This window comes from Ostrinia furnacalis, unplaced genomic scaffold (genome assembly GCF_004193835.3).
Source record: "Ostrinia furnacalis isolate ACB-3 unplaced genomic scaffold, ASM419383v2 OfSCF1198, whole genome shotgun sequence".
Lineage (NCBI taxonomy): Eukaryota > Metazoa > Arthropoda > Insecta > Lepidoptera > Crambidae > Ostrinia > Ostrinia furnacalis.
The window spans coordinates 353,466-380,723 of record NW_021131437.1 but is presented as its reverse complement, the minus strand read 5'-3'; the positions used below and the strand labels follow the sequence as shown (position 1 = coordinate 380,723).

Here is a 27,258-nt window from a genome sequence, read left to right as displayed (position 1 = left end):
CATCCAGTATACAAGTAGAAGTGTGCCAGAGTCACAGTAAATGTAGTATAAATTACCTTAACTATTACAAATGTGTCGTCGCGGAAGTTACTTCATAGTCGCGACTAAAGAACAGGTGGAGTTATAGGCCTAGACATCCAGATAGCGTGCTGATATAACGCACGAGAGAAAAAAGACACCAACTTATCTTAATATAAATAATGCTGCTCATGCAGCTGTCCCGTTTGTCTTATTCCCCGGATGTTTAACTTAGGTCCATTACTGTTACTTATTACCTTATACTAAAAAGATACTCAGACCCAAAATTTCAACAAGACACGGACATAGGACCCCTGTATTTCCGTGTCTAACAGTCTTTTCAAACATCGCCCTTTAGGAGCTTCCTCGACTAACCGGATTTTAAATATGCCCGACCAAAACTCTTTCAAACAACCTTCCAGACTTCCAAGTTCCAATATGTATTCAAAACCCCATACTTGCGAAACAGTAGCAAGTATGGGTATAGCATAGACACCAATGTATTTAAGCAATGCTGCGGTGATTTTGTTCATAGAACTTGTTATGCCAATTGTCGTGAATTAAATCTTTAAATGTCCGTAGAGCTATCAAATTTTAGATTGTTATCAGCGCAACATTACTTGAAAGAATATGTATATTTATCTTATATCTAGCTTAACATAACCATACGTTAAAAACATAAATAACATCAATACAGACACAAAATGTATGAAACGGCAACATTTAATTACAGTCGACGTGTAATAAAATTTTGCCGCTTCTACTAAAGTGATAAAATTAATGTTTTATTTGAAATTAACATACACAGATGTATCAATAAAATTATATTAGGTACGTGAGTTAGGCGGAATAAAATACTTAAATACTAAAGTAAAAATACCTAGAAAACAATTGAAAGAAAAGATAATAATCGTCGTTTTCTTAATAGGCGGACTCATCACACGAATACGCAACACAAGCATGTTCAACGTATAATGGGTTCGGTTGTTAGAGATTAGAGAGAATATGCGTCTCGTTTGTCCAAACTAGAGAATTATCAAAGAACGTGAGACTTATGTTTTCAAACTGTTACATTGCTTTTTCAAAACAGGAGATTTCTATCAACGTATTGATAGCATAGACTATCACAAGCTTTCCGACAAGACGTCTGTTATGAGATGCATCTCACATAACATCAAATGCGATTGATTGTGATAATCCAGATCTTATCTTTCTTGGATCCGATATATTTTCACTGTCCTATAATAAATAGTCGAAGGCGAAAGGGTAGACATATACCATCCCAGACTGCATTTCACATAACATCAAGTGCGATTGACTGTGAAAATCCAGATATTATCTTTCTTGGATCCGATTTATTTTCACTGTCCAATAATAATAGTCGAAGGCAAGAGTTGAGAGCAGAGATGTTATGCGAAATGCATCTCACTTAGCATCAAGTGTCCAACGTGGCAAAAATCGGATCTAATAATATTGATAGAAATGCCCTCCTGACAATGTCATCGCTGGGACGGTTTAGTGTTTGACAAATCAGGTTATTAACTGCAAGACTGTCAAAACGTCATTTTTCTAAGACCCAATAATGAAACTCGCCAACCTTTTTACAAATTCGACCCATATTTTTTCCTACTTCTCGTCTTCCTCCTATCCACTCCCGATATTTTTTCCTAAAATGTACCCCTTTCCCTTATTCACTCTCGATATTTTTTTCCTAAAAGATCTCCTCTTCCCCCTATTCACTCCCGATGTTTTTCCTGAAAGATCTCCACTTCCTCTTACACACTCCCGATATTTTCTTACTAAAAAACCTCCTCTTCCCTTATTCACTTCCGATATTTTTTCCTAAAAAATCTCCACTTCCCTTATTCACTTCCGATCCATTTTCCTAAATGATCTTCCCTTCCCTTATTCACTCGCGATATTTTTTCCTAAAAGATCTCCACTTTCCTTTATTCACTCCCGATATTTTTCCTAAAAGATCTCCTCTCCTTCCCCTTATTCACTCCTTTTTTTTTCTAAAAGATTTTCATTTCCCCTTATTCACTTCCAATAGTAAACAAGTTTAACTGGCAATGTTCTGTCCGTTCCGTTGAAACCGTCTATTGGTTCCCAATATGATATTAAATTTGTCGTTTCCATCACTGTCACTTGATAGTATCAATTTTAAACTCGCAAATATCCTGCATTACTCAAAGCCGTTCGAGTGATGTTATCAATCTAAAACCCCCAAAATTGACATATCCTTAGCTCTTCTCGTCATGCCGGAACTAAATTATGCTGGTATTTTTTAGTTTAAAAAGTTCTGAGTTTTGTCAAATGAGTGCAAAGTCCACCTCATTCTTCTCCAAATCGACTGTTTTGCTTTTCTGTTACTGCTGACTGATACTTTCAATTTTAAACTCGTAAATTCCTGCATTTTATCAAATCCGTTCTGTGATGTTACCAATACCCCAAAATTACAGACCGTTTTGTAATACTTAATGTTTTCTCAATCGACCTGGATTTGTCCCTGAAATGTATTTTCCGCTTCCTTTACTCAATTTCGATAATAATTAAATTTAAACACCCAAATCCCCTCTCTGTTTTATCTAGCTAGATGTTATAACTGATCAGCATTAATATCACTAATCACAAGTTAAATCTCGTAGAGCTCAACCAGAAACGCTTTCGCTAGACAATTCCTGTTCATAAGCTGTTGTTTTTTTTAAGTTAAGGTAAAGTTCTAAGCTTTGTTTAACGATAAAGTTTCTGATTAGTGGATAAGTTCGAATTATGAGATTTAAGAGTAGGCTAAATTCTTTTACATACGCCCTCTGGTAATCAGTTTCGTAATCCCAAGTTGTAGACGTTTCGTTTCCCAAGTTTTAGACGTTTCTTTTTCCAAGTTATAGACGTTTCGTTTTCCATCTCTACGTTTCGTTTCCTAAGTTTTAGACGTTTCGTTTCCCAAGTTGTAGACATTTCACTTCACAAATTTTAGACGTTTCGTTTCCCAAGTTGTAGACGTTTTGTTTCCCAAGTTGTAAACTATTCGTTTCCCAAGCTGTAGACGTTTCGTATCCCAAGTTGTAGACTATTTGTTTCCCAAGTTGTAGACATTTCTTTTCATAATTTCTAGACGTTTCGTATCCCAACTTCTATACGTTTCGTATCCCAAGTTGTAGACATTTCACTTCCCAAATTTTAGACGTTTCGTTTCCCAAGTTGTAGACGTTTCGTTTTCCAAGTTGTAGACGTTTCGTTTTCCAAGTTGTAGACGTTTCGTTTTCCAAGTTGTAGACTTTTCGTTTTCCAAGTTATAGACGTTTCGTTTTCCAAGTTGTAGACATTTCACTTCACAAATTTTGGACGTTTCGTTTCCCAAGTTGTAGACGTTTCTTTTCCCAAGTTGTAGACTATTTGTTTCCCAAGTTGTAGACTATTTGTTGCCCAAGTTGTAGACATTTTTTTTCCTAAGTTCTAGACGTTTCGTATCCCAAGTTGTAGATATATTGTTTCCCAAATTGTAGACGATTCGTTGGTGAGATGTTACACATGGATGTTAGTCAGGGAACGCTGCTGCCCATCCCCTGACAAAAATGTCTCTTAGTCGCCTCTTACGACACCCACGAGAAGAGAAAGGGGGGTACTATTCTACTACCCGGTACCCCGCGGGGTGTCAAGCTTCCATCCTGATTTAGACGGATCTCAACTAATTAGAATTTTTAAACAATAATAAAAGTAAATTTAACTTTTGGATTAATACATTATGATGAGTGTCATGTGAAAATACAAACTATACGATTATGGCTTCTAAGATGTATTTTTTTGTTTTTTATTTTTATTTTTTTCGTTTTTTGTTGTTTTTTTTTACATTACACATAGTATGTTTTTTTGCTTTTCTTGGATTTTTTTTAACATTATTTTTGGATTTTTTTTACATTTGGTATGTTTTTTAAGTTTTTTTTGGATTTTATTTGTTTTTATAACATTTACTAAATAAGTTATTTATTCCGTCGCGTAAATTTCCTTTATTAATTGCGACTCAGTGATAAGGCATTCAGACTTACATACTAGACAATAATTTACCTTAATTAATCGAGATGATGAGGGTAAAGGGTTGAGGGGAAATTAGATAGTCAAGGAGGAAGATACAGATTTGAAGTACTATAGTAGGAAAAAGTGTATCTTTAATAATGTCAAGTAAGATATGGAGGGGTTTAGACTTAAAAAATTAGAGACGAAGTCGTGAAGTAATTTTACTTAATTAAGTTTAGGTTAAGACGTTTAGTTCAGATTTGTAAGAATAGGTTTCGTTATGGTTTGCCCTTAAAAGACATTAATTTGAAACTGAACTTGAAGAAAAGTAGGTGAAATTGAGGTGATTTTTATTAGAGAGTAGAGCTATTAATTAGGACTATACTTATAGAAATACGTAAGTTGAATTGTGGGAATGTGTTTTTTAATGGTGAATTTTGTGAGAGATTATTAAAGGGACATTACTGAGATTAGGCCTTTAGACTTAAATAACTGGAAAATACATTTTTTTTTACAAAGAGGTGTAAGTTAATTTGATTTTTATGAAGAGGAATTTCACTTTATAAATCACTAAAGAGGATTCGATTAAAAAAGGAGTTTTGTATCAATCACCACGACTTATTTTACTTAAGTGGAACAATTGAAGTAATAAGTACTTGAGAAGTAAATGAGGACTAAAAGGGAAGGACTTTGGTATGAATGATAGTAATAGGTTTCGTCGTGGTAAAATAATCGCGACTAACAGATAACAATTCAGATGAAGATTTAAGTAAGTTCGTGAAAGAGATAAGTTTTTCAAATGCGATGTTGTAGAAAGTTTACTTTTTTAGTCAGAACTTCAAGAGAAGAGTTTGAAATGTTTTTTGACCCGAGTCTAAGGGATGAAGTTATCAGTTTTTTCTTAAGATCAGATATGGAAATTGTCTTATCGCAGAAATGGAATATTAATTGCAAATTGAAATTAGTAAGTGTAATATAAAGAATCAGAATTTTATCAAAAACGACTAAAAGACGAAACACAATAACAAGAAATGCATAAATTACGAAACAGGAATTTAAGAAAGGACTTTGTCACCGAAACCTAATTTAAGGTAATAAGAGACAAGAGTTTAAATTAGAATTGTAGGATAAAGTTTGAGGAATGAGGTGATGAGGAAAGAAGGTAAAGATAAAGAAGGAATAATAGGTGTAGGAAAGTTAGGGTGCTGGTATATTGCACGAGAAACAAAGTCGAAGAGATCTTAATCTAATAATGCTTAGAGCTGCCTCATCGGATGATCAACCTAGGTCCATTGCTATGTACTCTTAATTCAAAAAAGATTACGCCGATCCAAAATTTCATCGAGACACGACCATAGGACCCCTGTATTTCCGTGTCTAACAGACGTTTCAAACATCGCCGTGTAGAAGCTTCCTCAACTCGACTAACCGTCGTTAAATAACCCGTATTTTCCATAATAAATTCTTTACCAATCGACCAGAAATTCCGTCAACTGTCAAGACCAAAGTTGTTATGAATCAAAATTCCCGTAGTTGCGGAATCGTTCCAACAAGGGTATAGCATAGACACCAATGTAATTTTAAGAAATGCTGCGGTGATATTGCATTTCAAAGTATCTGGCAATTATTCTTGATCCAACTTCAGATTTTGTAGAGTATTAAATTTTGGGTTGTTATCAGCGCAGCATTTCTTTGTTATAATATTATCTTATCTTATTCTATAGATATTTATTGCACGGTTAAAATAGACATAGAAATTTCCATATGACACTCAAGAGTGGAATGAGAAGCATATTGCTTCTGTAGAAATGATAAAATTGAATTTAAGAATTGTCAATGAAGTGATAAAATTATACCACAGCAAGCTAGTGCATGCTTTGGTAATCAAATACAAAGTAATACTTATAAAAACTTATTAAAAAAACCTATGAAAGTAAGTTAGGATACAAAGTTAAACATAAGTTTAATAGTCGTGTTCTTCTGACTATTCCTGGATGGAATCGAACACGGATAACACTATGTTCAGCGAGTCTCAGTTATCCCAATCCAAATTCTGATTTTAAGCTGTAAGATTGTGTTCTGCATCTATTCATTATTCACCCAGTCAACCCGAAATCTTTATTTTACTTACTTTCCCAAAATGTTTAATCTTGTCTAGGTTTTACACGATTTTATCAATTTCTCACAGATGTTAATTTAAATCTGTATCACGTTGGAACTCGACCAAAAACTCTTTCGAAAAGCAATGCCTGTTCAAGTAAAGGTGTTGCATAGTGAATATAGTCCAAATTATTGCTTTACGATAAAATTTGTGATCGGTAATAATGATGTATTATTTATTTCAGATTTAAGTCTGCAAAATATTCCTTTCATACTCCACCTCCAACAAACATTCTTTCTTCAATTTCGAAATTTCTCTTCAGTCTTTCCGTGATCTTATCAATTTAAATTAAATATTACAGATCCTGATGTGTGTATCTAATCAAGCCATGTAAAATTAAACATCACAGTTCCTGTGTTTCTTAGCAGAATATAGTTCGAAGCATTAGTAAACCATAAGGTTTCTGTTTGGTAATGGAGATAGAATATCTTATGAAGCTGCCGAACCTTTCGTGTTATTATCAAACCACTCAGCTGTTAGAACCCGACCAAAAACTCTTTTGCTGAACATTGCGTGTTCACGTGTTCGATCTCACCACTGCAGCCTTATGCAGTCTCACCTCCCGTGACAGACGGTTGGTGGTCGCAGTCGTATAGATGTTGTATACGTAGATGTTAATCAGGGGACGCTGCTGCCCATTCCCTGATATGATTGTCTCTTAGTCGCCTCTTACGACACCCACGAGAAGAGAAAGGGGGGGTACTATTCTACTACCCGGTACCCCGCGGGGTAGTAAATAATGATTGTGGATGAGTCCGCCCGACGATATAGATTAGATTTATATTTATTAAAAAAAAAATAACTTTTGAGCGTTCGCGTTGCATAATGATCAAAAGTTAAATGATCCACACCAATAGAGTTTGCAAACTTTACAAAATAAGCCGACCTATGTCATCAGCAGGTTTCAATGCTGTTCCTATTTTTTATTTATAAAATTGAGTTTCACTACATAATAATACAACGTCAATTCATATTTTACACTCGTAATACATTTCAATCATATTTCAGATATTGACAATTTCTCAAATTCTATTGGCATGGTGTAAAAAGTTCGCATCTGTGAAAGTAAAGTCGTAATATCTATTACTTACAATTCAAAATACTTCGCTGTTGGCACAGTTATTGATACATCATTTTGAAATGTATAGTCCGATTCAATAGACGCCAATAATCATGTAAACAAATATGACTGATTAATATTGCCGTATTTGTGGTCTATGTACTGGCGGTCCCTAATGGTGCGAAAAATAAAGCATTCTTTAATCGGAAAGTTAAATTATTGTCGATACCTAGCTAGATAGTCCAATTTATTGTGCGTAAAGATCACGGAGCTGATTCAACTAGATACCTATTTAGTACCCTTTTTAAGTATTTCTAAGTTGATTTCATAACCGTGTTAAATAATGTGTATGATTATGGTGTAATTGTGTGTAATAATGTTTGTTTACATAGTTATCAGCTTCTATTGAATCATGGTTAAGGTACCTATATTGATTATTATGATCCCAAGTCAGCCAGTGATCATTTCGGCATTCTTGAGATGTAGCCAGCGCGAGGAGGGGAACTGCTCCATACGTAAGTTGTGTTGATCCAAGAATGGTGAGAGGACGTGACGATCTGAAAATAATTTTTTAGTTTAAAAATCATAACATTCAAAATTAAATCCAATTTTAATGTAGCGGAACATTCTTCACACTTACCGTGAATTAAAAGTCTTCTGTAAACTTATATCAGTTTACATTTGAGGACTGACATTAAGGATTGGAACCATCTGCAGCTCTCAAAACGATAGGTGTTTCGCTTGTAATTAGGATCAGCATCAAGAATGCCTGCTCTCTTTTTGTCGCAAAGGTCGACTAGGATCTCGTACAGTTGATTTTCATTATCATATACGTCCTTGATATCGTTGAACAGCTCCTGATATACAGGGAGACGTGGAATGACGGGGATCAGATTGCAATACATTCCTTCCATGCTGAAAAAAAAACATCAATGTCAGTCTATCTATAAAGTTTCTATTGGTTAACGGCTACTTCATTATGATCTTAGCTAAAAGGATATGTACAACAAATACAAATAGTTATACTTACATCTGATGCGCAAAGAATTCGTGTTTCGCTGTCGACAAAATAACATCACCGCATTTGAGCGATGCGTAGTAAGCTCTGTCACTGCTTTCAATGTCGTCCAGGACCAGCAAACGGGATTTGGGTATGTCATCCATTAGCTGGAGCTGCAAGGGATATTGTGGGTCAACCATGTACGATGAAGGCAGCATGATAACCTGAAAATTAGAAATGTTAAAAAAGAAGTAGGTACACACTATGAAACTGCAACGACATTCACAATACTATGCACCAACCCTGAAATCATAGCCTTCATCATCCATGCGTTTGATGATTCTGAAGAACATCAAGGGATTCCTGTCCAACTCCCAGCGGTGGGGCCAAATAATACATAGAGTGGGCTTCCTTCGTTTCTTCGCACTGCCTGTACACAATTCAATTGTATGTAGATCCAATGGGAAGTGCACCACCTGGCTTTTATTCCGGATCTTTTTTTCCAAATTAGATACCGTAAAGTCTGGCTGTTTCGCCATATGTTTGCTGATCGCAGCAATGAATGACTCTGCATGATAATTAGAGTTGAATAAAACCTGATCCGCTGCCAGACTGAAATAAAACAAATATAAACTTACGATACTTTACCAATTTCTATCAAAATAAATGTTATTTTTATCTTGGTATTTAATTTCTTACCATGTCATAATCTCGCTATGACCTAGGTGATAGTTGAGATCTTCGTAAGGGTACAAAGTTAGTTCAAGATGATTTTCATGAAAATATACAATCTTAAACAAATGCGCCAGATCTGGCCTAATCCCGATAAGTTCTGCTAGTGGCAACACTGACGAGCAGAACAGAATTTCGTAACTATGATCTCGAGGTATTATCTCCGCCAAATACATAGCGGAGCACCTTGAACGCCACTCCCATTTAGTTGGCGGCATCGTAATTAAAGTATATCGTTTTTTAGGTCCAACTGAAAGAAAAAATATAATTTCCTATATCTCGGTAATCATGGCAAGAGTGAATGCAAAAGCGAAAGCAACGTTTTTAAAACGTTTCAAATGCCACCAAAATATTATTATATTGTAATAATATTCTTATTGTCAATCTCTTTTTCAGTAGTAATTTATTTTGTTTTGGTGACTGGCATAGCGTAGCTATAGCTTTATTAAAGTAGAATAACTATCTTTTGTCTGCAGCTTATACTTTATGATGAAGCTGTTGGCAAATGATTGTTACTCAAGTACCTTCAATGGCGTATTTATAATTGAGTTGAACCCCGTTAATCCATTTGGGACGCCTCTGAGCCACGCCAGCGAGAGTTGATCTATAAACCTTTCTTTCAACTTTGCGGCATACTTTAGACAATAAAAACAATTGATTAATAAAAACGCAAGCAAAGCGAGCATAAAAATTGTAATTGGCATTTATTGGATAGAAAATTACGGAATATAGTAAATATTATATCTCTTAATAAAGTAAAGTTTGATTAACATTATGTTGCGGGAGCATATCGAGTTCGAATTATTCAATAACAACCTATATTAAAATCGGATTTGAAAATAATAGTTATTTTAATGAAGGTAATGTGAACGTGTAAGAATTGCTGATGAAGACGAGATACGAGATAAAATGTACAAGACAGAATGGGGCAAGAAGCAAAAGTTTTATAATTATATTAATTCTGATAAAGCGACACTCGAGTAGGTACACAATTTCGTTAAGCTACGAGTAAAAACTTGAGCAAAGCTAGAGTATTTTTTTTATTTAAATTCCATCAGAGTCGAACTACTTACTTCCCCATAATATTATTTACACCCATGTTAGCCTAGCCAACCTCAAGTAATGTATTTGATTTTTAATTTAAAGCAAAGCATTTGAACTTAAATATGATTTTTAAAGCCTTCACTGCACGTTTGCTATCATTCATGTAAATGTTAGGAAATTCTTGCGTTTGTGATCGTGTATATTGTACAAGGTGTAAGGGACAGGTTCCCAAATTTATTCATTATTTTACTTTGTGAGCCGAGTGTTTATTGTATCGTTTTGCTTGGTGCTTGTTTAATGGGTTTGTTGATAAATATAATGAATATGTTATTATACTAAAATATTACGGTGAGATATTATACTACAAAGTGTCTAGGAGTAAAATTCTGGCTTTAAATAAAAGATATGGTCTGAGTCCACTGTTCTACGTTTACCAACCTGTCTGTTACATCTTGTATTATTTGTGTAAAAACAATGAATGCGAAAAGCTAAATTTGTGGTATTTTTGTTGTCATAAAATACAACAATATAATAATTGTTAATAGAAAATTCGCGGTTGGCATTACTAGATTGCTTGGCATAGCTAATTGCACAGTTACCGGAAATAATACACATCCACTTGTATGCAATTCTATTGCAATATTTAATTGTGACCATACGATTCTAGATACTTTAATCCATATTGAATTGTTTATACGTCTGCGTGTCTGCGTTCTTCTCTAAAGTTTTCTCAAAGAGTCGAAATACTCATCGTCGTTTTTTTGTGGCTCCGGCTACTTTCTGATTGAATTTGTTCTGCAGCTGGAGTAAAACTTGGTAAATGTGGTTTTGAATTTGTTTTTCACTTGTTGGTCCTTAGGAATCAAAATTACTTTCTCAAGGTCTTATGTAGGATTAAAAAAACAAGAATAGTAGAGTTTTATTTTTATTTTAATCTTGTTAAATCCACCTATCTGACTCCACCCATCTTCCTTGTCCAATTGAGCTTTAATTGCACATGACGTGTGATGCATTTGTCACACAATTTCAATCATATTTAAAAGGATATTTATTTATTTATTTTATATCGTTGTACTTTCAATTGTCTTATCGTTTGAAGTGATAAATACGTTTTTGATAGGTGATATCTGAGATGAAATATAATTTAATGATAATTAAAAGTAATAAGCCTGAAAGCTCTAGTTTAACACATTATGTTAATATATGCAAGTATCATCAGTGATGGGATGAGGCTATACAAGCTGAGGGTTAGCTTTGCTTTGATTGGATTGTTTGTCAAAGGTGGATGTGCAAGATTTCTGGGTGCTGCTGGTATACTAGCTACTACAGTCGCACCTCGGGTCCCCTTGATCCAGTTTGACTGTAAGACAAAATCGGGTAAAACCTATAGGGTTGTGATTCCGCCGATTTTACCCGCCACACCAGTCATTCTGACACTGCTCACGGTCGGTCCCCGCGGTTTCTGTAAATATCAGTGTCACCTATACATGGTGTACAGCTGCGCAAGTATACTTTCCATTACGAATGTTCTCCTATCAAAGTGCAAATATAATCGTAGGTGTATTAACGGTAAACTTGATATAGTAAATTGTGAAAGCTCATTGTGTATTACTATTTCTTTTTACCATACAACTGACTTTTAGTAATATTACTAAGTTTTGAAACATCGTTACGATGGAATAATTTTCAAAAGTTTTTAATATGACATATGACAACTACATACCTACAGTTCTGCTCTTTGTGATTGCGAAACGAACTGATATCTGTGTTTTTGTATTATAAATCGAAATAACTAAGTATATTGTACTCAGTTATAGATGACCCACGCTGAACTGTCCCACCAAACTCAATGACAGGGGGGCGCTACCATCGTTCAACTATAAGGTTTCCAACATGGCAAAAATCGGAACCAGCGATCCGGTATTGACGGTGGCGCCCCACTGTCAATGTCATCGATAGGACAGTCCAATATTTTGGAACTATAATAATGAATTTAGCCTCCTAATCGGAGCTGTCAAAATTATCATCCTACTCGTATTTGGACAAAGTTAATTTTCCTCAAAGGTTCTTTCTTATCCTATTATTGTGTTAATCAATTACCTAAGATAAAAAGTAACTGAGTGATTGGTGACCCTCATTAGCCTTTGCGCTGGCCCGATGCAACTTCGAAGAAAATGGCGCCGCGGTATATGAAAATCACTTCGCGCATGTCATTCACAGACCCATTCTTGTGCGCATGTGCAACCCTAATCAACGTTGCAAACGTCAAAGTCGTGACAGATGTCAATCTGACGTACGTCATTTGAATACTTTACTCACTGCGCATGTCTGACGAAACAGAGAAAATGGCGTCGTATTTGGAATATTTTATGCGTTAATGGTAAATACTAATTCAAGTGTACTATTTCTTGCACAAAAACCTGAGATAACACATAGGAACAAAGACTTTCTTCATCAAAATGAATTCAATGGTGACTTCGAAATAGCTGAGCATGCGCGATGGCGCAAACTAGTTTGCGCATGTGCCAATATGCTTTTGTTAAACACATCTCAAATCCAGGTTATAAGACTGACAATCAATAAAATTGAATAGGTTTACAAGCGGTTAAACTTCGCATCGCCCCCTGATGGGTTAAAATAATTGACGTCTATTTTGAACAAAGTAAATCCCTGGCATTTTCTTCAAAGGCATAAATAGTGTCGGCATCACAAATCTGGAATATTCTTGTGTAAACCTTAGATATTGAAGGTGACTGACGGTCGTCATTATCCTTAGCGCTTGCCCGATACGGCTTCGAGAAAAATGGCGCCGCGGTATGTGAAAATAACTTCGCGCATGTCATTCATAGACCCTTTGTTGTGCGCATGTGCAACTTTAAGCAATATTGCAAACGTCAAAGTCTAACGCATGTCATTTGAATGCATTACTCACTGCGCATGTCTGGCGAGACAGAGAAAATGGTGTCGTGATTGCAATACGTTCATGGTAAATATTAATCTACTATATAAAAATAATCAGGTATTCTTTTCTTTATAAACTTCACAAGAAATCGCAAAGACTTGCATCAGAATGCATTCAATGGTGACTTATTAATCGAAATGGCTGAGCATGCGCGATGGCGCAAACTGGTTTACGCATGTGCCAATATGCTTTTGTCAAACATGGCCGTCTTGTATGCCATAATTGTAAATATTTAAATCAAATCAAATCAAATCAAATCACTTTATTTGTAAAGAAAATTACTAGAAATAATAGACGAAATAACTTTAAAACCAAACATCTCGATTACAAGTTTAAAGACTGACAAACGATAAAGTTGAATGGGTTCACAAACGGTTAAACTTTTCTTCACCCGTAATGGGAGCTGTCAAAATTATCATTTTTTTTTGGACAAAGTTCATCCCTGGCATTGTTTAAAGGCATACCAAGTATTGAAATCGCTAACTTACAATATTCTTGTGATAACCAATTACCTACCTAAGATATTGAAGACTGACGGCCATCATTAACCTTAGCGCTTGCCCGATGCGGCTTCGAGGAAAATGGCGCCGCGATATGTGAAAATCACTTCGCGCATGTCATTTACAGACTTATTCTTGTGCGCATGTGTAACTTCAGTCAATATTTAAACGTCAAAGACATGACAGATATCAATTTGACGTACGTCATTTGAATGCATTACTCACTGCGCATGTCCGGCGAGACAGGGAGTGGCATCGTATTTGCAATATTTTATGAGCTAATACTAATTCAGTGTAATAATTTTGCACAAAAACCTGAGAAAACACAGGCACAAATATATTTTCCATCAAAAAATGGTTACTTGTTAATCAAAATAGCTGACCATGCGCGAATGCGCCAACTGATTCGCGCATGTGCAAATAATCTTTTGTCAAAGATGGCTGCCTTGTTTTTGTTAAAATTTAAAATAACTAAACAAAATAACTTTAAACATCAAACAAATTTCCTATACAGTAGGAAATATCATTTTAAAAAAAAATCTGTAAAATTTTCATATTATGGCAATGTTAAATCAACGAGATACTATCATTAATTTGTCAAAACTAACCAACTTTCGCAAAATGGCGTCTTAGAGCTAGTGCCACAATCACACTGCGCATGTCATTTTGATGATGTTGACGCGCTGCATCTTCAGCCCTCTCAACTCAATACGATCGATTGGTTTATGCTCATCCTAAGATGGCGGCCATAGTTTTAGATACTGCAAAATTATACTGAGTACCAGGGATACTTCACAATCTAGTAAAATTTTTGTAAAAGGTGGCGAAATTTTAAGCAAAATGCATAGTGAATGTCTGAATTCCTTATGAGTTAGCTTTTCTCAGTCTCTTGATTTTTTTTAATGAAGATGGCGGCGTCGTTTAATTTGTTAAAATGCGCTGGTTGTTAAAACTGGGCGCGCATCAAGGGTGTACATTTTATTAGCCACATTCTATTTGCCAGATTCTATAAAATTGTTATAATTTGTATTAATGCAATATTTATTTGTAGCTAATATACCTAGTTTAAACAAGATGGCGTCACTCAGTTTGCGCATCTTTTAATCAAACCAATGTACTGTGCGCGCATCTCCGTTTTAAATATTTAATCCAATTGCGTAATTTACCCAAAAATACAAATTTATTCAAATAAGTAAGCAAAGAAATCTGTTTATAATGTTTAATTGATTATAGTTATTCAAGCCTTTATTAATAAATAGTGGACAAAGATGGCATCGCATCGGTCAGTTCGCGCATGTCCGAATCTAATCGATCGCGCAAGCCCTTCCTCCCCACGCAAGCCGCCATTTTGAGTACCCGATCAATCGATTGGTGCATAGCCCATGGTGCATGAAATAATATGCCCTACACCACCACTCAAATCCTAGCGATTTTATTAAAACATTTAAAAAATACATTCAAAATAAGATTTTCACCAAAAAATGCAGATGCACCCACACCGCATTATCCTCGTTTGGTTCTGCGTTGGTCGAATATTCTTCTCCAGGGACCATCCAGCTACAAAAGTTAGTGGGTGTGGTCACCTACCTTAGGTTTTGTCGTTTTCGGCTTCAACGGGACGAAGAAAAGCTGGTAGTGATTCTGGAGCCAGTGGGAGAAGGCAGCAGAGTTAGTATTGAAAATAGAACTTACTTTTCAGCAAACTATCGATCATCTTCTTGTGGCCGCCCCCATACAACGGTTCTATCACCAAAAGTCGCGACAAATCTCGTTCCTCGCTCTTCTCACTACTATCGGAATCACTTGAGCTTGATGAGCTCATTTTGAAAAAAAAACTTAGACCCGGACTCTATCTAGACTTCCCAGGACACGTCTCGGTTAGCCGGCTCCTCCCAGGTAAATGAGACTCATCCAGAATCAATCCCAGGGTTCAAACTTAAAGACTAACATCGCGCAAGCGCTAACTGGAGATAAAATCAATACTAGGTTCACTAGGTCAAACTAGACCCAGGTAATGTTCACAGATATTTTTATCCCATTTCCCTATTGCGTTTGAGGGAGATTCACCCCATAAAGGCTCACATAGTATTAACAAAAGTCATGCCAATAAAAGTACGAGTGGAATTATATACTATGTTAATCTAAAGATTCAATTATGAATATTATGCAAAAATAATGAATTTGATATTTTATTTGTAAAAAATACCAAATAAACACTAATAAGAATTAATAAAAATCCATAACAACAGTCTTTTATGCATTGTTATCACTGTCACACGACTTATGATATTATTAATGTAAGTAATCGATCAACATGGAAAGCATTGGGGGAGGCCTATGTTCAGCAGTGGACGTCCTATGGCTGAAATGATGATGATGATGATGAATGTAAGTAATGAAGTTTTGTTACACTAAAGACTGAAATGCCCTTAAGTTTAGGGAACACTTTGAAAGAGGGTATTACTGGAAATGTCAAAATTTGCGTTTCGTTTCTCAGCACAGGTTTTTAGTGGTCAATTCTCTTATTTTAATGTTAAAACACTAAAAATAATTATTTATGCTACAAAGTATTTTAATTGTAAATTCCGGTTTTCCCCTTTTGGAAAACAGTGTTTATTAATATCTTCAGTAATATATGATAGAATCGAGTGCTTTACAGTGTTGTATTACATGAGAGGAAAGCTATTCAATAGCAATTAGCTGTCATCTGAAGGCGATTAGCTGTCAAATGAAGGCGATTTTCCCATAATCGTTCCTTTTATTTATTTTGTGGATATTTCAACAATTAAACATGATTTTAAGCTAAATAATTACCCGTTATACAGGGTGTTTCTTGTAAGGTGTCAAGCCGAAGGCAGGTGATAGGTGAGGACTAGACCTATCGATTTCACCCCCATGTATGTTCTACGATTTTTCGTAGTTTAGAAGTTATCGTTAATTTTGTGATTTTTTCAAATTTCATGACCTAGTGGCTTAATTTTTTTATATCTTTTTTTTGGGTTGACTTTTCTCAGATTTCTTTTTTTTGACAGATTCCCAATTAGTTGGAGATATTTGAAAAAAATAATCACCTTCCTCTCTTTGATGCAAGATACAAAATTTTTGCTAGAAACATAAAAAATATGCTTTTAGCAGAACATTCTAAAATTTTCAATTGAAATGTATGAGAAAAAAAAAGAATTTCCGTAGGTCTAAAATAATTTTAAAAACTGCGCAGTTTTCTGAACTTTCATAATAACACAAAAAAACATACACTTAATAGGCCATTATTTTCTGTAATCGCTCCACTAAAGTTGAAAATTTTAGAATGTTCTGCTAAAAGCATATTTTTTATGTTTCTAGCAAAAATTTTGTATCTTGCATCAAAGATAGGAAGGTGATTATTTTTTTCAAATATCTCCAACTAATTGGGAATCTGTCAAAAAAAAGAAATCTGAGAAAAGTCAACCCAAAAAAAAGATATAAAAAAATTAAGCCACTAGGTCATGAAATTTGAAAAAATCACAAAATTAACGATAACTTCTAAACTACGAAAAATCGTAGAACATACATGGGGGTGAAATCGATAGGTCTAGTCCTCACCTATCACCTGCCTTCGGCTTGACACCTTACAAGAAACACCCTGTATACCTGGTGTAAGTTTTGATCATGAAGTGCAATAATTTTTGAAATAAGTGACTAAAAATAAATTTAACAGCTTTAAGGTTAGAATAAGAGAAACTATTGAAAATCTAAAATCTAGGTCAATATAAAAGGTTAAAATTGAAATATTTTAACAAGAAGTGTGATCACCAACTGGAATGATAATATTGGCAATCAAAAGATGAGTTTAAAATAATAGTCAATCAATTCAGGGTAAAAATAACAACACAGTCAGTAATAAAGTCAATTTTTAGTGTATTTGTCGCAAAATTACAAACAGCTTTTAAAAAACAAGTTCTTTGCGAACAGTCTTGGTTCAAATCATTATAATTAGTACCTAAGAATTAGGTAGCTTTTCCAGTTAGCCAATGATGCTTTCCAATGGCCTGGCATTTTTTGGTATGCTCATTATGTTTCAGCCTGAAAACTGAAACACTGGTAGTTTTTCTAAGCCAATTTCTTTAAAATTATCTAGAGCTTTTGAACATTTTTCACTTTGATTGTGATTTCATTCAATCTTATTTTGAGCAGCAGCTGCATTTGGGATATTTGTCACCAATGAACCCTTTTATACTGTAATTATCACTAACCAACCAGCCTAGAAAGATACAATTAACTGGTTTTCTATTATTAGTGAGATATAGTAATTATTTCAAGCTCTGCAGTTTATTTCTATAAATATTAAGAAATCTTTGGTATGGTGGAAGCAAAACAATACAAAAGGCAAGGTTTAAAGTACCTACCTAAATCAGTAAAGGATTAAATTAATTAATATCATAGTGTTTTAGATTAGGATCTAGCTAAACCACGTTGAAATATTTAATAAAATAAGAACAATGTAATAATGTAAAATAAAAAAAATATGTGTCTTCCTTATAAAGAACTACTAGATTCTACCACTAAAAAAGAAATTGTATGATTGAATTTCATACAAAGAACATATTGTATTTATTTAGCTTTGAAGATAGTTTTTATAGTTGCATCTAGAGGCATAGATTTACTTGTGATTTACTTGTAACAAGCAATTCATCTATTTCATAATATGAAATGCAATATTGTCACATTTTTAATTGAGCTTTCTGATACAAGCTCTTATAAAATATTGAAATTAATACACCTCTATCAAGTAACTACTATTATAACATAATATTATGTGATAAACTAAGCTGATTTCAGCTTAATGTTTTGTCAGCAAACAAAATGCAATAAAGTCTGTTCGTAAATTTAAATTTTTGTTCAATCAGTGCTGAATTATAGAAGTGGAAAATGAAAAGGGTAGAAAATGATTTCATAACAAACAACAATCTTTCATTTGATTGTTTGACATAACTATCACCAAAGTTATGGATGCTGGCATTTAATAGCTTCATATAATAGGTANCTTTACCCTACTAAGGAAATTAGTTTTCATCAAAGATAGTTTCTCCTTACCTAAATTGAATAAAAAATCATTTATCTATCTTCAATTAAATGTAGTTTTGATGACAGAAGTGAAAAAGTAAGGTTTCCATATAGACTTCATATTAAAATTATACATCAGTCACATTAGAATATTATTGGGTTCATGATTTGGTGTGGATATTTCCATTGAGTAACTCATGTATGTTTATGGATGAATTTTATTAAACGTGAATGCAGTTGACTAATATTCGTTCGTTTATAAGTGTCTGTGAAGGGGGCAATATCGCATGTAGGTAAGTCTATCATTTTTAGGGTTCCGTAATCCTGACAACACCCCTTATAGTTTCGCTATGTCCGTCTGTCTGTCTGTCTTTCCGTCCAAGGTTTTGCTTGAAAACTAAACTATTGGCATTGAGAGCTGTAATTTTGTAAAGGTATGTATAATAATCACGCCGACAAAATGGTAGAATAAAATTTGGCAAAAAAATTTTTTTAGGGTTGCTCCCATACATGTTAATTAAAAGTGGGGATGTTTTTTTTTCATCTTCTACCCCATCATGTGGGGTATCATGGGATAGGTCTTTTAAAATAGCTTTGGGGTTTCTAGGACCATTTTTCGATTTAGAGATTCGTTTGAAAAATGTTAAAGTTTGCCAATTTTTGTTCGAGTAGCATCTAAAACAGGTTTGTTTACAAGTGGCATTTGCGCAATCGTTGAAGATTGGCAATCATAAGCTATCATTGCGAATGCCTGAAAAGGCTTTCAAGGAAAATGACGGTCTCGTCTAAATATAATCATAAATCATTTAGTTTAAAAAGAACCTATCTTTTACGCATGTAAAATTTTAATCAATATTTTAAACGTCATATTGATATGACAGACACATGCCATTTTGGCGAAAGCCTTTGAATGGCTTACTGCGCATGTTAAGCGAGGGAAACTTGAAATTGGCGATGTCATTGGCAGTTGAGATAGTGTTGCCATTGGTCATTTATTATTATATTGGGTTGCCGGTAAACCATAGGAAAATATCCATCTTTTAACAAGATATTTTATATTGTTTTTAAAAGCAATAAAACACAGTAGTATTTTCTCTGAATAGATCAATTATTCACTGCTTCCAAATATTTAATGTGTTCTGAACATATTTGTACACATATTGTTTGTGTACATAATAATATTTGTACACATATGGTATTTGAAAAACATGATAATTTCCAGGATATAGTAGATTTTAATTGTTTTCTTTTTTTACTTGTTTAGTACTGCAAAAACAACAAAGTCATTGAAGACAAATTAAATAGGCTTGGATGAGTTTTATAATGTCTGTGACCGGCATGTAACTGTGTTTATGACGTTTTAGGTTCAGCTGTCATCTCAAGTGCTAGCTTGAAAGTCGAATGTTTTTTTGGCAATGCACTATAGACTAAGAGCTAGTGAACGCCAGACCTACGTTATTTTATAAAGGCTATTGTCATTTATTTAAAAAAAAAAAAAATAATAACATTTTGAAGGAAATATCAAAAAATCAGCCTTTATACTTTGACGTAATTAAGTTGGTATTTTACACACCTTTAGTACCGTCTGTCTGCCAAAGCCACCATGACCCAAGTCTTCATGTTTGGCCATGGTTCTTAGCTTTGTTGGGAGCATGCGCTGACAAACTTTCAGCCTTTATAAAATAACGTAGGTCTGGCGTTCACTAGCTCTTAGTCTACTAGTTAGCATTTATAATTTAATATGAAATGATTACCTAGTACTTTATTTTATTTAAGTTCACAGAGATGCAAATTCCGAATGTGTTGTGTATAAAGTTCTAGTCGTTTCTTTGTCACGTTTTAATAATGCCCCAAAACTCATCGAGTAACATTGTGTCCGTGTAAAAGACAGAGAAAGTATAGTTTCCGGGGAAATTGAGATCAGGATTTTCAAAAAACTTAAAAATTTAGATTTACTTACAATGAATCAGTAACAAGGACAGTATTAGTAGTAGGTACGCGTCCCTTTACAATAGGTAAACCAAATTATTTCAGTAGCAGTCATTTCCGTCGGAGTCCGTTAGATGTCGCTGTCCTTTTCTACATCGCGGTGTCCAGATTTTTTTTCCTTACTTTAAGGTCTGCGGTAAATATTTTGGTAATATTGAGTATGACACGAAAAATCAGTTTTCATTTCAAATTTTTGAAAGGTCCTATTTGTAGGTATTTAGGACCATAAAATACTATTGACTAGTAACAGTGGTTCCCACTGAAAACCAGCTTCATGGATAGGATTTTCCAATCCATGTTGTTAGTTTTGTAGGCAGATGCGAAATGTAGACTACGTTACGTCTCACGTAACTTAATTAAACACGTATTTCAAATGCTTGGAACGTGCTAGAAAGCTCGCACTGATATCAGTAAATATTGTATACATTTTTTTTATTATGCATAAAAATGCTTTGTTATGCACAAGACAGGTATTTGACCGCATTCGCATCTGTTGTTAAGTGAGATGCAGTCAAGGATGAAGAAAATGCTGATCACATCTGACCGGAAGACGCAATCTTGGCATCCTTTACCGACGATCTAGTGAATGTCTGGGAACTGCCAGGATAAGGGCTCAAGCTGCAGAAGGTGAGCTATAGCTAGGCATTTCTTTACATTTAGCAGCCTTCCCTGTAAAGCGATATGCTTAATTTTCCGACACGTTTCCAAATAGCTTTAACAAAATGAAAATTTCAGCCTGAAATCTCAACGTGTGGAAATACAGGGTGGCCCAGAGAGAAATGCACTTTTGAAAATTCCAGGTAAAAAAAAATCTATTATTTTGAAGAACTTTAATTATTGCAATAATAAAAAAATGAAAGGAAATGTATTTTTAATTTTTTTTTAAATTACATCGTCCAAATTATTCCCTTGACGGTTACTTCTTCTTCTTGGTTTCGCGTTTTCTTGGCAGAGCGTTCGTGGTCACGTTGAGGCGTTGTTCACATGGGTTGCAGAGGCAGACACACCTCTCCGCACGATCTCCCACTCTTTTTTTTATTGCGCTGATTCTGCTCCACACTGATGACTGGAGCCTATAATGGATGGTATTGTTTGTTTACACATACAATGTCACTATTTTGTTGCAATTTCTTACAAAATTTGCGCGCGAAAAGCAAATCTAATATGTAAAATCTTCAAACTTGTAGAGGTATACATGTCATAGTAAGTTTGTTTTATTACACTATTTTGAAATAAAAAAAAAACAAGGTTTGGTCGATGGCCGCGCGAAAAAAAAAATGCGCCAATTTCCAGCATTGTCTTTTGGAATGAGCTTCTCTGTCACCCATTTTGTAAAATTGTCATTAATCATATCGTGGTGATAATCAGCAGATACATTTGTTGACCTGTACACCAGACAACAATTTATTGATACAAAGCCATTTTTTCCACCTCGCTCCAAGTGAAATAATTTTAGATGGACCTGCAATATCTTTGCTTTGCCAGCACTTGTTCACAGAACATGAACCATTAATGTAAGTCTCATCTAAATAAATTACATCCAATTGGATGTATTATGTTCTTCCACTTCGCGGTTTTCCTTTATACCTACGCTTCAAAAACTTGTATCTTTGTAATTTTATGTCATATCTCTCCATCAAAATGGTCCTTTTTGATTGACATTTTACGTATTCAAGACCAATTTTATAAAGACATAAAATTAATCAAAAAGAGGTGACAGCAAAAGTCTAGCACGTCATGCGCGAACTCGCAAATATAGCATCCCATTGGACACACAATGGTGGGCGCCTAGCAACGACCGAAGATTGAAGTGGTCGTCCAACAGCTGCTATGGCGTCCTTAGCAGCAGTCAAAATATCTCAGCTGTGCTTGACATATTTACATATTTATATCACAGAGACACACAGACACGCTTTGTCTTTACTTGTGAACGATGCACAGAACTTTGGGCAAGCAAAGTTAAGAACTTTGTAGCGCAAAACGACTAAATAACATTTATCTATATATATAAAAATGAAACCCGTTTCGCGTTGTCACGGCATCACGTGTGAACGGCTGAACCGATTTCGATAATTCTTTTTTTTAAATGTTTGTGGAAGTCCAAGGATGGTTCTTACGGAAAAAAATATTAAGAAAATCTCTACGCTAAGGCGGTACGAAGTTCGCCGGGTCAGCTAGTTATTAAATATTTATCAGAGACAAAATTTTGATGTCTTGTTCCCATTTGGCATTAAATGTACATATTTAGGGTTATCCTTAGGTTTTGTCGTTTCAAATAGGGATTTTGATTTGTCGTCATTGTTTTTGTAACGCCAGTTTTCTTCATACTTTGGTCTAGTTATGAATACAGAATTATCCCTGAAGGATTTATCTATATTATTTTGTTTTTTGATTTTGATATTTTTGTTTCGTTTCATCAGCCAAAGATTTTTGAAGACTTTTTTTTCTGAAAAGTATCTGTATATGAGCATTGAGATGACTTCAGTTCTCAAGATATATAGTCGGTATGGATCCTAATAAAACTGTCTACTCGCAATAATCCACTTCTTGTATTGAGTAACAACTGTTTGATGTTCTTAAAATGACTCTCCACGTTGCTGCTATTATCACTATCATTGGTGTTTTTAAAAAATGGCAACATAAGACTTGTCCAAAAGGGCAATCTGCCCACGAGTTTCTTGAAGCTTTCAAATTCTTTGGGGATTGAGTTTTGAATTTCTTTACATACATCAAGTAATCTAAGTTTCGCTATTTCGCATCTAGTTTACCATCGCTCGTATTTCTATCAAATCTGTTTAATGCGACAATAATTACATTAGTTATTATTTCCTTTGCTGTCGCAAAAAAAAAATGTTATAGCAGGGTTGCTGGGGAGCATGACGTAACAATATTCAATTGACCATCCAGCAGCGCCATTTGACATTCTCTAATAAAGCTATCTCAACTTTGAGCAATCTGAAGGCGATTGTTAATTTGTGGAGAGTTTGAATGTTTTTGTTTCTTTTGGAGCGCATTTAATACATGTATTTATTATATTGTTGTTTTTACGTACGGAGTTATTTAACTTAAAATGACAGCCTTCAAGGAAATTTGTGGTGTGGTGTCGCTCTCCCCATCCATGCACACCAGATGTGTATTTAGTCATTCCTGATCCATTGATTTTGAAAATAGTTAAGTAATGACACAATTTCGGGATAGTTATAGTATTCGGTTATAATATAGGACCACCCGTTTTCGATTTCTTCTTTAGGAAGAAAAGCTAAGCAGATACACAGTTTTACATGCTGTGTGGTCTCCTCATGGTCTAATAATCCGTGAAATCTTGCCTTCTTATAAATGGCTCTTTGGAAGTGAATGAAACATCCATGGATTTTAGCACTCGGAAATTCGTTAGTTATTGCGACTATTGTTGATATTTCAAAATCCAATGTGAATTTCAAGGGTTTCAAGTCTGGCACAGATTCCTTAATTTTTTTGAACATCATCTCATAATATGTACTTTTTTCTTTATTGACCAGAAGCGTGTAAAATATGGGCACAATGTTAGTTTCATCTGTGTTGTTACTATTGTGTAAATCTGGTTAAACCGTCTTGGGCAGCAATCAAATGTACCATCACAGAAGAAGTGGTGCACATTTTTTATTTCATTTAAAACTATATCTGATACGAATATGATGATCCTGTCGCCATTTTCATTATAATCCTAATAATCAAGTAACATATGTTTTCGGAAGATTTCAGGTAGGTATAATGACTAATGACTTCTTCTGGCTTCGTAAATTGTGTTTTTTTAACCTTCAGGGCTGTATTTCGTCATTTTTGTATACCTTTAATATTTTTGTAGGAAGGAATTTTCTCACTTGACCTTTGTGTTAGCTACAGAAAAGAAAATATGCTTAGCTTTAAATACAAAACTGTATTTCAGATCACTTAGCAAAAGCTAGGTTACAGAATTATATCCAAAAACAAGATATATCGAAAAACAAGATGGCTAACCCCGTTGCTAGGCTGCAGTCCCTAGACCATGGCCTAGCATCGGTGTTAACAGATCTGTCGCCAACATTCTCCCCCCTTCTTACCAAAGAAGCTACGGCGACAGGTCTAGTCTTACAATTTTACGCGCAGGTCGACGTAGGACCCCTGCGCTAGTCCGTACGTCAGCCACTTGCACGATCCCGCGTCTTTNATTAAAGATGACATCCTAAACTCCTTCAGCTGTCCATCCGGAGAATGCCAAATATACCGCTGGCAATCTCGATCCTCCTCCCTGATCTTAATTTGTGGAAACATCTCGCGTATATCGCCATTTAAAGCGATTTGACCCTCGCGAAACCTCATCAAAATGCCTAGCAAAGATTGTAACATGTCAGGCCCAGGGAGAATGAGTGAGTTGAGACTGACGCCCGAGGATGTAGCCGAAGCATCGTGCACTATCCTTAGCTTTCCCGGCTTATGCGGGTTAGTCACCCCAAAATGGGGCAGATACCAGCGGCGCGACGACGAGCTTGAGTTATCATGGCTGTCATTACATTCCTCCGCGTAACCTTTCTCAACATAAGCTTCTATGTTCACCCTGTATAATTCGGCGTACTCTTTATCTTTTGCAAACCGCCTACGTAAGCCTTCAAACCTAGACAGGGCTAAATGATATGATGATGGAATATTAGGTTCGTAGATATGAATTAATCTATCTATATAAATAAAAATGAATTGATGTTCGTTAGTCTGATTAAAACTCGAGAACGGCTGGGCCGATTGAGCTGATTTTGGTTTTAAAATGTTTGTCGTAGTCCAGGGTAGGTCTAAACGGTGAGCAAATACGCGCGCGATATTGTTTTTCTGTAACAGACAAAATTCCACGCGAGCGAAGCCGCGGGCGGAAAGCTAGTATGTAATAGAAAGAGAGGTCAATAAGTCAAAATGACTAGCATGCAACTACTCGCGTATAAATTGTAATCACGCACTTATTACAATACATACATGATTAGTCCGTATGCGTACTGGCGATGTATATTTTGGAGGAAGATAATTGACCTAAGTCACTACAAAGTATACGCGAGCAGTACGCAGCGTATGCGTACTGGTCGTGTATAGTTTGGAGGAGCTTAGTAAAAAAAGTCATATCCAAACTATACTCGATTAGTTTCACACCCTTGCGTTCTGGCTATGTATAGAATGGAAAGACGCCACGATCCCGTCTTTTCCAGGGAACACCTTCTCGATCCTACCACGAGGCCAAACACTACAAGGAAGATTTCCATCACAAATAAAAACCAAGTCCCCTTATCCAAAGCCGTAAAACTTCTATGGAAAAAAAACTGACGGGTGACATTTATTTATTTATTTATTCTAGAAGGCTGCTTGAAGGCTTACAGAAAATCCAACGCGCCAACAAGTTATAGGTACAATCGTGCAAATAATATCAATTAAAAATGTCAATATTGTGTACAATTGTCAAGTAAAACGATAACAAATCAGTCAAATAAAATCAAAAATTAAATACATAAAAAATTGTCTTAGAATGTCATATTACCTACATAATAAGAATAAGTATTAAATATTATAATATGTCCAGATATTAGTATTAATGTCCATATAGTTATTATTTACACAAAAGTCGATAAATTAATAATAATATTGTACCCAAGCGGTTGGCAAATATATCGATATCATCGTGCTGTGCTGAGCAACCAAGTCCCCGATTAAACGTAGTGCGCGGGTAGAAGGCGCGTTCGCTGCGCGAGTGGTGCGCGTGACCGGCCGGTGTAGCAGCCTAGGGCGGCGACGCGGTTCAATAATCCCGGTTTCGTTCCGTGGTATTCGCGTGGGCACTAATAAGCCTACTTTTGCTACTATCTGGGGACTTTCAATTTTACCATGTATAATCGACAGACATAACATTAGTTACATTATGAATTTGTGATTGTGAAAATTTACAATGCAGAAGTTAATGATGGAATTCTTCACATCCGTCTACTCCGCATGGCTTGGCCCTGCAGTATTTGTAATTGTGCTTGCCCTTGCGTAGACATTTTGAGCAAATTTTATTTTCGCGCACCTATAGATACTACCCGATCAGATACGTTTAAGGCTACGAACTTCGGGCACGAAATAGCCAATGCATTGGGATGAGTCCCAACTTTTGGTAGGCTTCTTATTGAATTAAGTTCATTAAGTACAATTTGTTGAGGCCTAGCAAATCGCGATTCTAGAGAAAGCATTACAGGCTCGGGGTCAGTAGCACATATCAAGAGGGCAAGCACCGCCTCTTTGGCATCCCCGGACAAAGCATTGCGTAATCTTACTATATTCTCGCCTGCACTGAAATAGGCTTTGGTGTCATGGAATGACCGCTTAAATAAAAGCCAGTCCGAGACGTGGTCTCTGAACTTGGGAAGCTCAGTATTACAAGCCTTTATAAAGGTTTAGCCAATGATACCAAAGCTTCTGCCAGTTTCGTGATGTCACTTACCGGGGCCTTGTTGTCGTTACCATTATTGCCTTGGTGGGGACACGAATCAAAGCGCAGGGCCTCTCTGTGCAGCACGGTGCTGCTGCAGCTGTAGCGGCGGCTGAGCGAGAGGCCGCAGACGCCACTTTTGAATCGACTGTCGCGGCTATTGAGGCAGAGGAAGTAGTCAATGTAAGGATCAGAGCTACAGCCGACTGGGTTGAGAGAACGTTTACAGGAGCACTTTCAGTCGCACCTAGCGAGCCGCCCGAGGAGGGTTT

The 27,258-nt window shown here is 35.5% G+C and overlaps 1 protein-coding gene across 1 annotated transcript; it reads right to left on the bottom strand.

Moving 5' to 3' along the window:
* Positions 1-4: 4 nt before the first annotated feature.
* LOC114351804 (glycosyltransferase-like domain-containing protein 1-like) lies at positions 5-15,393 on the bottom strand. The gene is made up of 7 exons (XM_028303135.1): positions 15,187-15,393; positions 9,513-9,623; positions 8,956-9,238; positions 8,559-8,868; positions 8,287-8,480; positions 7,897-8,171; positions 5-7,813 (listed from the first exon to the last, which is right to left on the bottom strand). The coding sequence occupies exons 1-6, from the start codon at positions 15,314-15,316 to the stop codon at positions 7,922-7,924; spliced, it is 1,278 nt and encodes a 425-aa protein (XP_028158936.1). The 5' UTR covers positions 15,317-15,393; the 3' UTR covers positions 5-7,813; positions 7,897-7,921.
* Positions 15,394-27,258: the final 11,865 nt, after the last annotated feature.